Source organism: Mauremys mutica, chromosome 9, assembly GCF_020497125.1.
Source record: "Mauremys mutica isolate MM-2020 ecotype Southern chromosome 9, ASM2049712v1, whole genome shotgun sequence".
NCBI lineage: Eukaryota > Metazoa > Chordata > Testudines > Geoemydidae > Mauremys > Mauremys mutica.
This window is the reverse complement of record NC_059080.1, coordinates 70,938,129-70,952,170: the sequence shown is the minus strand read 5'-3', so window position 1 is coordinate 70,952,170 and position 14,042 is coordinate 70,938,129. Positions and strand designations below refer to the sequence as shown.

Sequence of the window (14,042 nt, the reverse complement as noted above, 5' to 3'; positions counted from 1 at the left end):
TTACAGTACATACAAAGAATGCACTGACATTACTTTCACAATGTACCATCAACAGAAGAGGCTATTTAATAATGAACGACTTGACAAAACAGCAAACCCAAACACACTGTGACAAATTGTGCAATGGTTTGGGATATCCAAAAGGTGTCAAACTTACTACAAGCAAGCGCCAAAGAATTTACTCAAATAAGTTGTCAGCGTCTACTAACGTGACCATGGAGGTAAGCAATACTTACTTAATTGCTTGATGCAAATAAAAAATTATACTAAGACAAAAGACAATTTTTTCCCCAGTGCCTCATATCCATGCTCACTCCATTTTAAAATATGGAAAAACAGCCTACTCAAAATTTACATGCAGAGAACCAGGAAGCTGGCAATAAGCTTTCACAAGCAAGTAGACAATTAGCCACACGGAACTCAGATATCAAATGTGGCCACCTACCAAAATGAGCCTGAGGAAATACGTGAGAGTGCATTGCTCCCGAGAGGCCTTATGGAAAGCCACAAAAAGACCAATGTCAAATTATTTATATATTTCTGAACAGTCATTTTTATACAACTATTTGTGCAGTGCAGTGATTAAAAGTGCAGTGATTAAAAGAGCTTTTTCTAAAACCTGTACAAATTTTCTAACAACTAAACTTGGCATTTACAAGTGTACTGCAGACCAATTGGTAAATTATAGGTGTTACCTGAAATAATTATGCTAAAGTCAAAGGCTTTTTTCTAAAATACACTATAAAGTTTATACCAAACCCATTTATACTGCACGCAAGATGCAAATATAGCATAAAGCTAAATTATAAGCAAACTTATTACACTTATCAAGTTTGCAGAAAGGAACTTATGAGACAAGAAATATTAATTACAATATCCTATCAAATACTTAACTGAAGTACAGTAAAACTTGTTGATGCCCAAACACTTTTTCAAAGGACAGCATGTTTTCGGAAGTAAGGGAACACAGAAGTGGTTGAACAGAATTTGTTTTAAAGGGATAATCTAAAAAACCCAACCTTCACACTTGGGGTTTGTCTACACGGCCCTGTAGTTCAGCCTAAGGGGGGAGCGAATAGCAGTGCACAAAGCGCTGAACTGTAACTCAGTGTGTGGATGTGAACTGAAAAGTTACTACTTCATATAATATAATCCTCTTCAAACAGGATTATATTAAATGTAAACTAGGAGCCTTCTAGTTCACATCTGCAGTATCCATACAGGGGATGCGCAACTCACATCCACATAGTTCAAGCTGCAGGCAGTGTAGGCATATCCTAGGTCACTATCTGGCGGAGACCTTCTGAAGGTAATGCCAACAGCCTCTTTAAAGCTATAATTTTTTAAGGATACAAAAGAATGACAGAAGTTTTTAAAGATAGTCCAAAGTGGTACAGATCGTAATACTGGGATGGCATTAAATAAAGGAGAGAATTTTAGTTGCATACCAAAGATTTTAATCGAACAGCAGAGAGTCTATTAAATGGCAGAATAGCCACCGTTGCCACATGGGGCTAATCCTAAAATTCAGCACTACAGATAAAGAATTAAGCACAGAATAAAATATTATACTAGTAGTAGAGTCTAAACCAGGAGCATTGTATTGTAAGAAAGAACATTAAGCTGATTTTTCAATTTATAAATTAAACTATTTTACATATGGAGTCATGGCCCCATGGATTCTGCAGAATTCACTTCCGGTTTCAGAACTGTGCTCCATTAATTCAAGCTATCATTTAAAAGGATTTCTCACCCTAATGGTAGGTAAGGAAAAACCTGAAAATGTGAATGGATGTGGGGTTTGTCTTTGAGGGTGCAAAGAATGACAAAAGCTAGAATTGCTCCATTTATTTAAATGGGCTATAAATTTTGACAGCGACAGTGCAAGTGTCACAGTAAACTCTTTCAAATACTTAAATATCCAACGAGTGTTCGTATCTCAATCCCACTCTGCCTTCCATGGTGGATAGTTTAGTATAAAAACTAACATCATAGGGCCTACTGTACTGATTGCATTATTAATTTTTAATATTTTTATTCTAAATGAAACTGCTGCAGAATTTCCAAGTGCAACAGAATTTATATTCTGCAGCTAAGCTGGAGCTACGGGGCCCTACAGATACTGCCTTTCATTGCTGAGTACCCGAAAGTGCTTTTCAAACTCTATAAATTGTTACAGCCAACACTAACACAATCACACCTAGCATGTAACAGCAACAAGTAGTACACAGCAGATTTAAAACAATACAACAGGTCAATGCTGTAGCCAATTAAAATTGGAGGGAGAATTTAGAGACAGAATATAATTACTAGAGCTGATTGGAAAAATTTCAAATGGAACATTCTTACACCCAAAAATGGCAAATCACTGAAACTGAAATGTTCCATGAGACCATGACAATAGAGATGGAAGCTAGGCATTTAAAAAAAAAAACCTACGTAGCCTGGTTTCCTGCCAGTCACCTACCAGGCTCCTTTGCAGTCCTGGTTCCTGGCTCTTTAGCAGCCTGTCTGATGGGGAGCCAGGAGCCAAGTTCACAGCTCTTAGAAGCTCTGGTTTCAATGGCTTCCAGAGTCTGTGGCACTGGAACAGCCCTCCAGGTATCTGCCCCACAGCTGGGACTCCCAGAACTTCCAGGCTCCTCACTAGGCAGGCTGCCTGGAGGCTTGGGGAATGTTTTGAAAAGGTAAAAATGAAATGTCATCTCAACTTAAACAACGGTGACAATTTGGCTATATGTCTTATTTAAATATTGCGCTCTTTTACTTAAAAACAGAGTGCAGAATTTTACATTAACTTGTGCATGACCTATTTTCAGTCACTTGCTAAAAAATAAAGTTATGAAACTACAAATACACCTCTACCCCAATATAACGCAACCTGATATAACACAAATTCAGATATAACATGGTAAAGCAGCGCTCCAGGGAGGGAGGGAGGGCTGCGCACTCCAGCGGATCAAAGCAAGTTCGATATAACATGGTTTTACCTATAACACAGTAAGATTTTTTAGCTCCCAAGGACAGCGTTATTTTGTGGTAGAAGTGTATAATGAAGTTTTGAAACTAAAAATGTATGCTCTTGCATAGCATATAAAACTGTACAGTGCAATTTTATTTTTCTAACCTGTTGCTCCTCTGCTATTGGTCTGGAAGGGGTTTGTTGAAGGTGCCACTGGAGCGACAGGGGCAGCCACAAATGGATTTGTGGAAGGTGTTGCTGAAAGATTAAGAACAATTAATTTAAAAAAAAAACAAAACACGTGTTGATTTACATTTGTTCTACACATCCTTCACAAAGTCAAATACAGTCAGAAATAACTTTACATAAGAGGTTTTTTCCATACCTTTTCTGTGTTGGATACTACAGGATATATTTTATATTAAAAACACAAACACCACTGATATTTTAGACTACTTACATCATATTGCCTGCACTGGAAACAGTGTAGGTCATCATTTCTAATGACAATGAAGTCATTAGTACTACTATACAATGGGACACTGAACTAAAATTTAGTAATATGTTTGCTTACAGTCTGTATAAACATTAGGAATATTTTAATATACCTCCAAATGAAGCAGGCACACTCGAAGACGCAGGCTGTGTCTGTGCAGTAGCAGCCACTGGTACTGTTCCAAAAGCATTGCTGTAAATAATTCACATTCAGTGAAGTCAGTGTTGCTCCTTTAACAATTAGCATCTATGATTAATTTTGGCAGATAAAAGCAAAGTAGAAAAGGAATATTTATGCACAGATCTGAAAATGCTATATAATCCATTAGTGCCAGGAATTGAATTCTTGATACCAAGGTCAAAGGCTAAATACATTAGCGCTGAGCAATGGCAAATCCTGTCCGCCAGTGGCAAAGTGTAAAAGTATGGACAATGAGGAGAATAACAAAGAAATAGGCATAGGCTGCCAAGCAAAAGCTTTAGGGAAATTTGCATTTCCAAGCAAAAAAGTTACTACAGGTGCTTGCTTTTAATTAATTAAAAAACAAAATTAAAAGACATGTACATTGCAAATGTCTCACTTTTCAAAACCAATCATGAGGCTATACGCTTAAATATGCATGTAATCCATATGGAGGATTGTTATCCTCCAACAGAATTTCGTGTGTGTTGTCTAGGAAGGTGTAAAAGCGTTTCACTGATAAACACTTGCTTCAGTTTCATTTTACAACCTCTAGTGGGCAGTACAACCACAACTACCGTTAAGAAAAGATGCAGTTTTAGTAAGGACACTGAAGTCAACACCCAACTAACTCCTTTCCAGAATTATTTCCCTACAATTTTTAAATCGTGACCTGAACAAAGAAGAAGAACTGTTGAATACAAGCAGGTTTTTTAAAAACTTTATCAACACTACCATATGGCTATTTTTCTGCCTATAAATACAGTTGCTTTAGGGCTAATTACTTTAACTTCTAACAAGAAAAAGTACCTGCTAACATTACTGGTGGAAGTATATGCATTACTAGAGGTTGCTGTGGAGCTGAACACACTGTCTAATTCTGCTAGAGCTGCATACTTGTCTGAAGATGCACTGGGCTGACTTGGGGCTGACACAGCAGGACCTGATGGTGCTGTAACTACAGTGCCGAAGCCACTTCCTTGCTCACTACCACCTAGAAAAGAAGATACCATATTGAAATTTAAAATGACACTTCTAAAACCATGTTTTCCCTATAATCTTCTCCATACTAACAGAAAATGTTAATTAACTGTTCTTCCATCATTTAAGACTAAAATTAAACAATAAGACTTAATGCTGCCCTAATACAGGGCTAATAAACTATGGCTCCCAATCTCTATCTTTATAAGCACACAGTACCATGCTTCAATGAGTCTATAGCTCCAAAACCAGCTTCCTAGTTTCCACACACCGCATTATTAAGTGAAGTACACTGCTCTCTTGCTCCAGTTAGAAAGATGGATTTGTTTTAACCTTGTTGTGCGTGACTCATCCTTAGAGTACAGCTTTGAAATTTAGATGGAGACTGAAATTTTTGTACGTTTAGTAAGCAACGAGGCATAAGAAATCTAACAATTAAGTTACAGAATGATGGACTCAACTATTACCTCAAAGTATAATCCTGCAGAAACTTACACTTCCAGGTTCTTGTGACTCCTAACCATATGCTGGGGAGTATTCCCAAACCTCATGTACGGTACTTCCCACTAAAGACTGAATTCATGAGTCATGCGGTGTCAGAAAAGCCATGTCATATCTTCCAAATGGTGGCTAATTTTCATTTATGCCCTAAGAGGGTAACTACACTCCAAATCCTGAAAAGATGCTAAATAAATAATACAGATCCAGTGTATCAAATTCAGGAGAACAAAATGATAGGTAACAGTATAGAATTGTCTTGTTTCCAAGGATACCTGTTCTCAGCAGATTTCCACTGAGAGAAAAACTCCAGAGATTATTTTACAAGCACCCGTGTATGGCATTTTGTAATCAAAAAGTCTAAACATTCAACAAAAACTGGAAGTGTGCAACAGTGTATAGGTGCACTGAGTAACAACACCTACTTTTTGGAATATGGAAGAATATGAACAAAAAAAGTTGACAAAAAAGAGTAATTTAAGGATTTTTTGTAGGTAAAATGTAAGAACAAGAGTCGTGTGTCACCTCGTGATACCCGTAAGTAAGTTTTACTAAGCTAACGTAGTCTGTCTAGCAAATATGCACCAAAGCATGCAGGAGCAATAAAAAAAAGGGACAACTTGTGATTAAAAGTACGGTATTTTTGAACATCTTATCCCTCCATAAACATTGCCAGATCAATGGAGATACAAACAACACTGACGACTCTTGATTGTGCACCTCATAGTCCTGTTGTATATTTGTGTTGAACACACATATAACAGCAATGTTTGTTAGAGTAGGTGCAAGCTTCAGCTTTAAACAAAACTTCACTGCAGACTTAGTTATGGAGTAGCCAGTGTCTACTCCACAATTACAATAATGGCTCATCCTAAGAGTCAGTCACCCACTGCCCTCCTCAAGACCATACAACTTTAAGGGAAAGAATATTAACAAAGCCATATACTGTATCAGTTTTGCTTAGGAGCTGATATAAATGACATATTTACCATTGTAGTATGCTGGACTGAATCCAACATGAATTTCATTGGAGTTTAAGTTACCGTCCTTATTCAATATATGGTTAACTTAGTGTGCATACAAAACCAACCCATTAAACACTAGCAGTTTTAATCTCCTTTAAGAGAGCAAGACTAACCAAGCTTTACGTTAGATGAATATCTAAAGAAGCTATCATGGTGGCTTTTGATTGTAAAGTTAAAAATTATCTTAGACCGCAACTGGTGTGATTGAATGAATAAAGTCGCCCACTCCAGCAATATACAGAAACCTGAATGATGTACTACTAGAATACTCATCACTAACAAACCATTTTGTTGCCAAAATGAAAAAACTTTTGAGTGATCGGCTCATACAAAAAGCATGATATTTTTGATAAGTGCTATTTTGCAAATGACTGCATAGATTAAAGCATTTGCTTTGTTACAAGAAGCAGCACAGCAATGTAGGAGTTTAAAATGTGCAAATGTGAAGTTAATTAGAATTTTTCGAAGAGAATTTAAAGCATGCTTAACATGGTTGGTTACCATTTTGACAGGCACAGCCATCCTCATAAGGAATAAAAATGAAGGATAACAGGTCAAAGAAAAAAACTTAATACCTTGCCCTGTGCTGAAGATATTATCTAAATTAGCAAGAGCTGCATATTTGTCTGCTGACTGGAGATTCGGTTTATTCACTGCAACTTTACTGGCAGCAGCTGCCGTTGTGTTGCTCTGAGAAGCATTGAAGGCTCCAAAATCAGCACTGGAGGATTTGGGGAAGTTATCAAAGTGAGCAAAGTTAGCATTCATTGATCCAGCACTTCCACCTGTAACAAAATAAGTTAAACATGGATACTTTAAAGGCATAAGAAAGTCTCTCCAAATGCTCTTGGTGGCAATATCATCCCACCTCTTGGTGGTTACACCAGGCAGTGACACCTCTTTTGTCTTTTTTCCCCACCGGCTAGCTAAAACCCCTCTAACACTTAAAATTAATCTTGAATCATCAGAATGAGCACATTTATATCTGTAAACTTCTACATCTGAAGAAAACTCTGAAAGTTCAATAGCTTGCACACACCGTAATTAGCTCTCACAAAACTATGTTTCAGTGCAACATCATTAAGTCAACTCAAACACCACATATATTTAGCTAGAAAAAAATTGAGTTAAATTAGCTTTAATTTTATAAATCCAAAATACAGTTTTTCCTGCTGCAAGAATTCAGTGACGTAAATAGGAGTTGCTTTATTTTCCTCAATGGTACAATATGCTTGACTATTTCAGACATCAGTAACCAGTGCAGGCAAAAAAAGGTTAGCCTGAAAGTCCAGAGGTAGCACAATGGGATACTAGGCCAAGGTTCAGAGAGACTAACTAAGTCCTTTACTACCAGATGTCATGGCTGCACCCAGACAGACAACACAGCCTTTGGGAGGGGAGATAAAGGAAAAGAACAGAAGGGATTTGAGAGCCCTCCTTTCAAGGAAAAAAAAATTTCTTCCTAGGATACACATTAAGTATACTAACGTAAATGAATCAATCTATTAGGATTTATATAAACACTCTGCTGATCTGAAATACAGGAAACAGTTTGAAAGCTCCAGCTTTTTAATGTGTGCAACAAATTTTATGTTTAAATCTCTAAAAAGGTATTAATTTATTAGTTTCCAGATTGTCACTGTAGACAGAGGATTCTGTTAATATGTGCAAGTCAGATTTACATTTTAGTTGAATAGAAAAAGGGGTGTGTGCGTGTGCAAGCACATGTGTGTACACGCATGTACACCTGGTTGAGTGCTCAGCCCATATTAACTATTAATAAACCATTAGCAATTTGATAATTTTAAATGCAAGCACAGACATAAGCAAAGACTGGTGAAAATATATGTAAGGGTGGAACTAAAACAAAACACAATGGCATATAAAACAAAATAAACTAAGTTTTCTACTCAATGAAACTTACTGTGTACAGCCTGGAGAGGGAAAGCTGAAGTAAATTCACCAAAACTGCAGCTAGATGAAAGCGTTCTGAACGCTGGATAGCCAGAAATTGTGTGAGGGGGATTAAAGTTAACAAAAGGGAGAAAAAAAATTAAAAAAAGAAAGTTTAAATGATACCACATTCAAAAGGAAAAAAGGAAAAGAAGTCAGCCAAAGATTAGACAAACAGCAACTGCCAGCCCAAGCAAAAGTTTTAAAGTATGATCAAATTAACAAGAAAAGCAAAATAAGAATTTAGCAATAGACCTTACACATGAAATCTTCTGATAACTGAGTGCCTAACATGCATCTGTGTGGTAAATACATTCAATAATTGTACTACTCTGGTCTGCACTTATCCATCTTCACTGAATCTTCTCTTGGAAGATGGAAATCACAGATGTAATCTCCTTTAGATAAATGTGATCTGATATTCAGAAGTACCAATAGAGTTACATTCAGTAAGCTTACAAATATTTCATGTGTAGGGCTAATTATAAGCAACGTCAAATCAGGAGACTTCCCAAAAGTGCCAGAAAACAGTAAAAAACAAAACAAAAAACCCATACCAAATAACCAAACAGAAACAGGCATTCATTTCAGGTTTCCCCAGAGCTTCAGATTATGATTATGTTAAAGCAGGCATGTGCAGGAAGTAAACTGAAGTACTTTCTCACTTGTAGGTCTGGACTATTTTGTATTAAAAATTAATCAGAAATGCTAGTAGTCTACCTGTATTTTGGGGCTGAAAAGGAGACTGACTTGCTGTGGGGAAACCTCCAAAATTACTCGAACCACTAGACTGTCCAAATGCATCAAAGTTTGCAAAACCTGCATTTGCAGAGTTCTGTGCTGTAAATTGTAAAGGAACAAAACATGTTAATGGACATGAAAAACAAAAACACATATGTATTAACTGAAGTAAGTTATGGTTATGTTGGTCTGAGTGTGATGTCCTACCTCAAGCACGATTTTTCTCTTTTTTATAAATGAAGCATCACATTCTTATCTAAAGTATAATACATGTCCTACGAGTTAAATTAATCTTCAAAAATTATTTTAAGCCTTTCATATTTGCCTTCATAGGTCTGTATCAAATTCCCCACTCGTTTTTCCATAGTTCATTTCTGTTAAAGCATGAGTGATATGCCATTACCCATAGTAACTGCAAGACCTCAATAAAAGGTAAATTGGCACTGTAATCAAAACTGTAATTGCAGCGAACGGTAACACACCCAGGTTAGCTTTAATCTAACTAGCATGGCAGCAGCACAAGCTTTAGCATGGGCTAGGAATACTTGTAAGGTTTGAGATGAAGCCAATACTATGCTGCTTCACTGCTATTTTTAAATACGCTAGAAAAGCTAGATTACCATTTGAGTAGGCATGCCCATGCTAGCTGTAATCATGCTTTTGATTGCAGTGTAGACATACACAGTGTGAGATTCATTTTAAACCTACAATACTAACACAGAAAGCTCTGAAGACAGAACACCAAATTTGTAACTGGTAAAAGAGTCAAACAAGATTTTCCAGTGAAATGCCAATCCGTCTGGTAGGCTATTCGACTCCTACAAGTCTGGTTTGGAAATGTGAACTTCTAAGATGTATTTTTACAGCATTTCAAAATGTCAAGCCTTTATGTATGAAGTACAACATTGTTAGAGGGAATTTCATTTGTCACTACTTAGTTTGTTTTGGATACATACTGTTTAGAAGTCATTCAACCTGTCAAAGCATTCAAAGCACTATGTAATTAAAATGCAATTTAAAAAAAAATAAATCACATAACAGAACACGAAGCCAAACCAGTAAATACTAAAGATGCCTTCTTTTGCAGAACAGCATTTTTATTGATTTGGCCTTTTAAAAAGGTTTTTTTGCCCCTAGATCCAGATATTGAGAATATTGGACCATTAACAAAAATTGCACACCCAAATCAACATTAGGAGTGAAAAGAGAACCTGCAAAGGAAGGAAATTTAGAATTGACACTCGCTCTGCCCTCAATTCTTCCCTTTGTGTCATGACATTGCAGGTAACTGAGATAAGATAGTGGCTGAGGAAGTCTGGCTCAATTACCAATGAAAGTCAATATAAACTGAGTGTCCAACTCATTGGCCCCTTTGAAAATTCTAGCCACTATTTACATGCTACACTATGCAAGCAATAATGAATAGAGGGGAATCTATCTATCTATTTTAAAACGACCTACTTTTTTTATTATTATTATTGTTGTTGATCTAAAACCCATCAATATGATGGGATTTTCCATTGGCATAACAGAATTGGGAATGGATTCGTTGGAGGTACAGTAGTATTATAGGGTCAGTGCTTTCAATGTGCCTGGAGTAAGTATTTACAACGAAGTTATAAACCCCAGGAAACAATAAGCTATAATAGAAATGCTGATGCCTAAAGTACAATTGTTGTGACAATTCTGGCTATGAAAAAAGTTTTCTTACAAAGTATAAGAATTATATAACAAACATCTACACTGCATATTTAAAAACTGAAGAGAAATTGTATGTAAATAGAAAACTACAGTTATCAAACACTCATGACATTTTTCGCAGCATGGACTTCTTCTGAAAAGAATGTCTGTCACCCCTCCTGACAAGAATTTTGTGATGCATTCCCACAGCTTCCTTGAAAGAAAAATACTGTTACTAAACTTGTTTAGTAACTGTTTTCCTTTGAGATGCGTTGTTCATGTCCATTCCACTCTTGGTGTCCGTGCACGGCCGTTGGAAACTTTTTCCCTCAGCAGTATCCGTTCAGTGGCTTGAGCACCCATTGCTGCCACACCCCACTGCATGAAAGTATAAAAGGGAAGAACCACTGCTAGCCCCACTCAGTTCCTTCTGGCTTGAACTCCAATATAGTGGGGCAGAAGGGCGGATCATGGAATGGACATGTGCAATGTATCTCTAAGAACAACAGTTACAGAAAAAGGTTAGCAACAGTTTTTTCTTCCTTGAATGACTGCACATGAGCATTCCACTCTTGTTTTTGCGGCTTGAGAGTCACCAAGAGGTGGAGTTGGAATCTATTTAAATAAAGATTGGAGAATTCCTCATCCAACTTTAGCCTTGTCTCTGGAGTTTTGAGCAACAGCATAAATGGGAGTCAAATGTGTGGACTGAGGAGGAAGTTGCCACTCTACAAACATCTACAACCAGAAACTGTGGCAGAAACACCATTGAAGCACACTGATCTTGTCAAATGAGCTGTGACTGATCAGTGGGGTGACATTAGCCAGGTCATAGCACATGCGTATATAAGAGTCAATCCAAGAAAAGATTCTTTGAACAGAGACTGTCCTTTTATTCTGTCTCTCACCACTACAAATAGTTGGTAGGACTTATGGAAATGCCTGGTCCTATGCAAATAGAATATGAGAGCTCTTCTGATGTCCAAGATATGTAAACGCTCCTCTTTCCCTGTTTGAATGTGGCTTCTAGAAGAATGCAGGAAAACAAATGGACTGGTTGATATGGAAAAACACACCACTTTTGGAATGAACCTGGGCTGGGAATGCAAATAAACCATGTCCTTAAAGATTATTATATAGGGAGGCCCAGACGTTAAGGCACATAGTTCTCCTACCCATTTGGCCAAAGTGATGGCCACTGAATATAATAATATAATTATTGGAGCTATACTTATCTCCTAGAACTGGAAGGGACCTCGAAAGTCCAGCCCCCTACCTTCACTAGCAGGACCAAGTATTGATTTTTGCCCCAAATCCCTAAGTGGCCCCCTCAAGGATTGAACTCAACCCTGGGTTTAGCAGGCCAATGCTCAAACCACTGAGCTATTCATCTTCACTGGCAGAGGCAGCAGAGAGCAAGTAGCCAAAGGTTCAAATGCCAGACCCATAAGACTATACAAACACCAAGTTTAGCTCCCATGGGGAAATACCATCTTGTACCTGAGGACACAACTTGTTAGGCCCTTCAAAAACCTTGTACACATGTCATTAGAGAAAATAGTGATTATCTTCTTTAGGGTGGAATGCTAAAATAGCTGCCAGATGTACTCTGATTGAACTAATAGCCAAACCTTGGTGTTTCTGGTGCAATAATTAGTCCAGAATACATTGAACCAAAGAACAGGACAGCGATACCCCACACTGGCAAGAACAAATGGAAAAATGCCTCCACTTAAGAGAGCTAAGTAGCTCTTGTAGAAAAAACTTTCTACAAAGGACCTCCTGAACCTCTTTCAAGCGAGATCACTCTCTAATATCTAGCACCTTAGCATCCATGCAGTTGGAGTAGGCACCCATGACCTTGAGAGATTAGGTCTCAGTTTAGTGGAAGTGAGACTGGAGGTTTCACTGACACTGCCAAGAGAGTGGAGAACCAGTGTTCGTGGGCTCAAGCTGGGTATGACTCTGGCTTGGTCACATCTTATCTTTAGTAATACCCTATGAATGAGTGGGACTGGGGGAAAAGTGTAAAGGGGCCTGCCTGACCACAGCAGCAAAAGTGGTGTCTGCCAGGGAACCTGGGCTGCAATCTAGTAGGGAGCTGACCTGCTAACACTTAGTTGATCCTTGTCACAAATAGGTCTACTTGGAGAAACCCCACCAATGGAAGATGCATCTGGATGAAGAGACCACTCAGTCTCATAAGCAAACTGATCAGGTGGTCTGCTAGATCATTTTGGACCCCCCAAAATAAGCAGCTTTAGATCTATCAAGCTAGCAGTGCAGAGCTCCCAGAGCAGAGCTGCCTTTTGATGGAGTGGAAAACAGTTGGCTCCTCCCTGCTTGAGACAGAACATTACCGCTGTGTTGTCTGTAAGGACTAACAGACTCTTTCCCTTGATGTGTGAGAAACATCTGGCACTACAGTCTGATAATTTTATGCATCAGTGGCAGAGCTAAAAGCTAATTCTTTTGAGGACCAGAGATCCTGAGTCTGCAGAGAACCCAGATGGATTCCCCATCCCAGGTAGACATATCCATCACTAGCATTAGCATCAGCTGAAGGCAGGCAAATGGAACACCTACACATATATTGGCTGAACCTGTCCACCAATCGAGGGAGGCAAGAACATAAGACATTCTCATCACCAAGTCTAGCTGATGGAGGCTCAGTGAGTAGATGGATGCCAACCTTCTTTGAGGAATTCTGGAGTGCAGTTTGGCATATTGAACTACATACAGGCAGGAGGCCATATGCCCCAGGAGTTTTGTGCTGTTGTGACTGGGTGATGTTTCTTACCTTTTGATTGAATTGTCTGGAATAAAGTCCAGCATGATTCCTATAAACTATCCTCTAGACCAGGGAGAGGAGAGACTTCTCTGCATTGACTAGCAGTCTCACAGCATTGAACATTGACTGGATCAGGCACACACTGCGCTGTACCAGAAGTTGAGACAGACCCTTGATAAGCCTGTCATCCAGATTTACCCCTACTTTCAACTCCCAATCTTCTAATGAATGCAGCTACTACTGACATAACTGTTGTAAAGATCCTGAGAGCTGCTAATAGGCCAAATGGTAGTACAGTGAATCGATAATTGTGACACTGGTAAATGAGGTGCTAGCTCTTACCAAATCTGCTCAGCTGACTCCTACACTGAAAAATTCATAGCTGGAAAACAGACCGGCTCACGTGTGTTAGTATTGCTCAAGATAGGTGCTAGACTTGTAAGACTGTGTTTAGACTCTATAAAATGCTGGTAAGTTGCTGCACACATTCTTACTTGTAATGTCTGTATCCCATGCTATCAGGTAATATGAAAGTTTTGCTTTATAATTGTAAAAATGCCTGCTCTGAAGTTGTGGACCTAGGCAGGAAAAGGACTATCAAGTCTAACTGGGCCACTGTAGGACCAAAAAAATAAAATCTTAGTAAACTTCCACCCATGAAGAAATCAACTACAGGACTGGCTACCAGCGTGCTCTCTGTTGAGATCTCTGGTACTTTTTGACAGTTTGACCTGA

General features: G+C 38.3%; 1 protein-coding gene across 8 annotated transcripts in view; it reads right to left on the bottom strand.

Moving 5' to 3' along the window:
- Positions 1-14,042, bottom strand: part of AGFG1 (ArfGAP with FG repeats 1) — a 73,585-nt gene that overhangs the window by 5,721 nt on the left and 53,822 nt on the right. For 3 of the 8 annotated variants that reach the window (XM_045031465.1, XM_045031461.1, XM_045031460.1), the window contains exons 6-11: positions 8,816-8,935; positions 8,067-8,138; positions 6,718-6,927; positions 4,449-4,632; positions 3,571-3,650; positions 3,128-3,220 (exon numbers count right to left, since the gene is read on the bottom strand). In XM_045031465.1, the coding sequence (XP_044887400.1) occupies positions 3,128-3,220; positions 3,571-3,650; positions 4,449-4,632; positions 6,718-6,927; positions 8,067-8,138; positions 8,816-8,935 (759 nt within the window). The remainder of the gene's footprint in view (positions 1-3,127; positions 3,221-3,570; positions 3,651-4,448; positions 4,633-6,717; positions 6,928-8,066; positions 8,139-8,815; positions 8,936-14,042) is intronic. The other 5 variants (XM_045031463.1, XM_045031462.1, XM_045031464.1 and 2 more) reach the window with 4 other exon arrangements.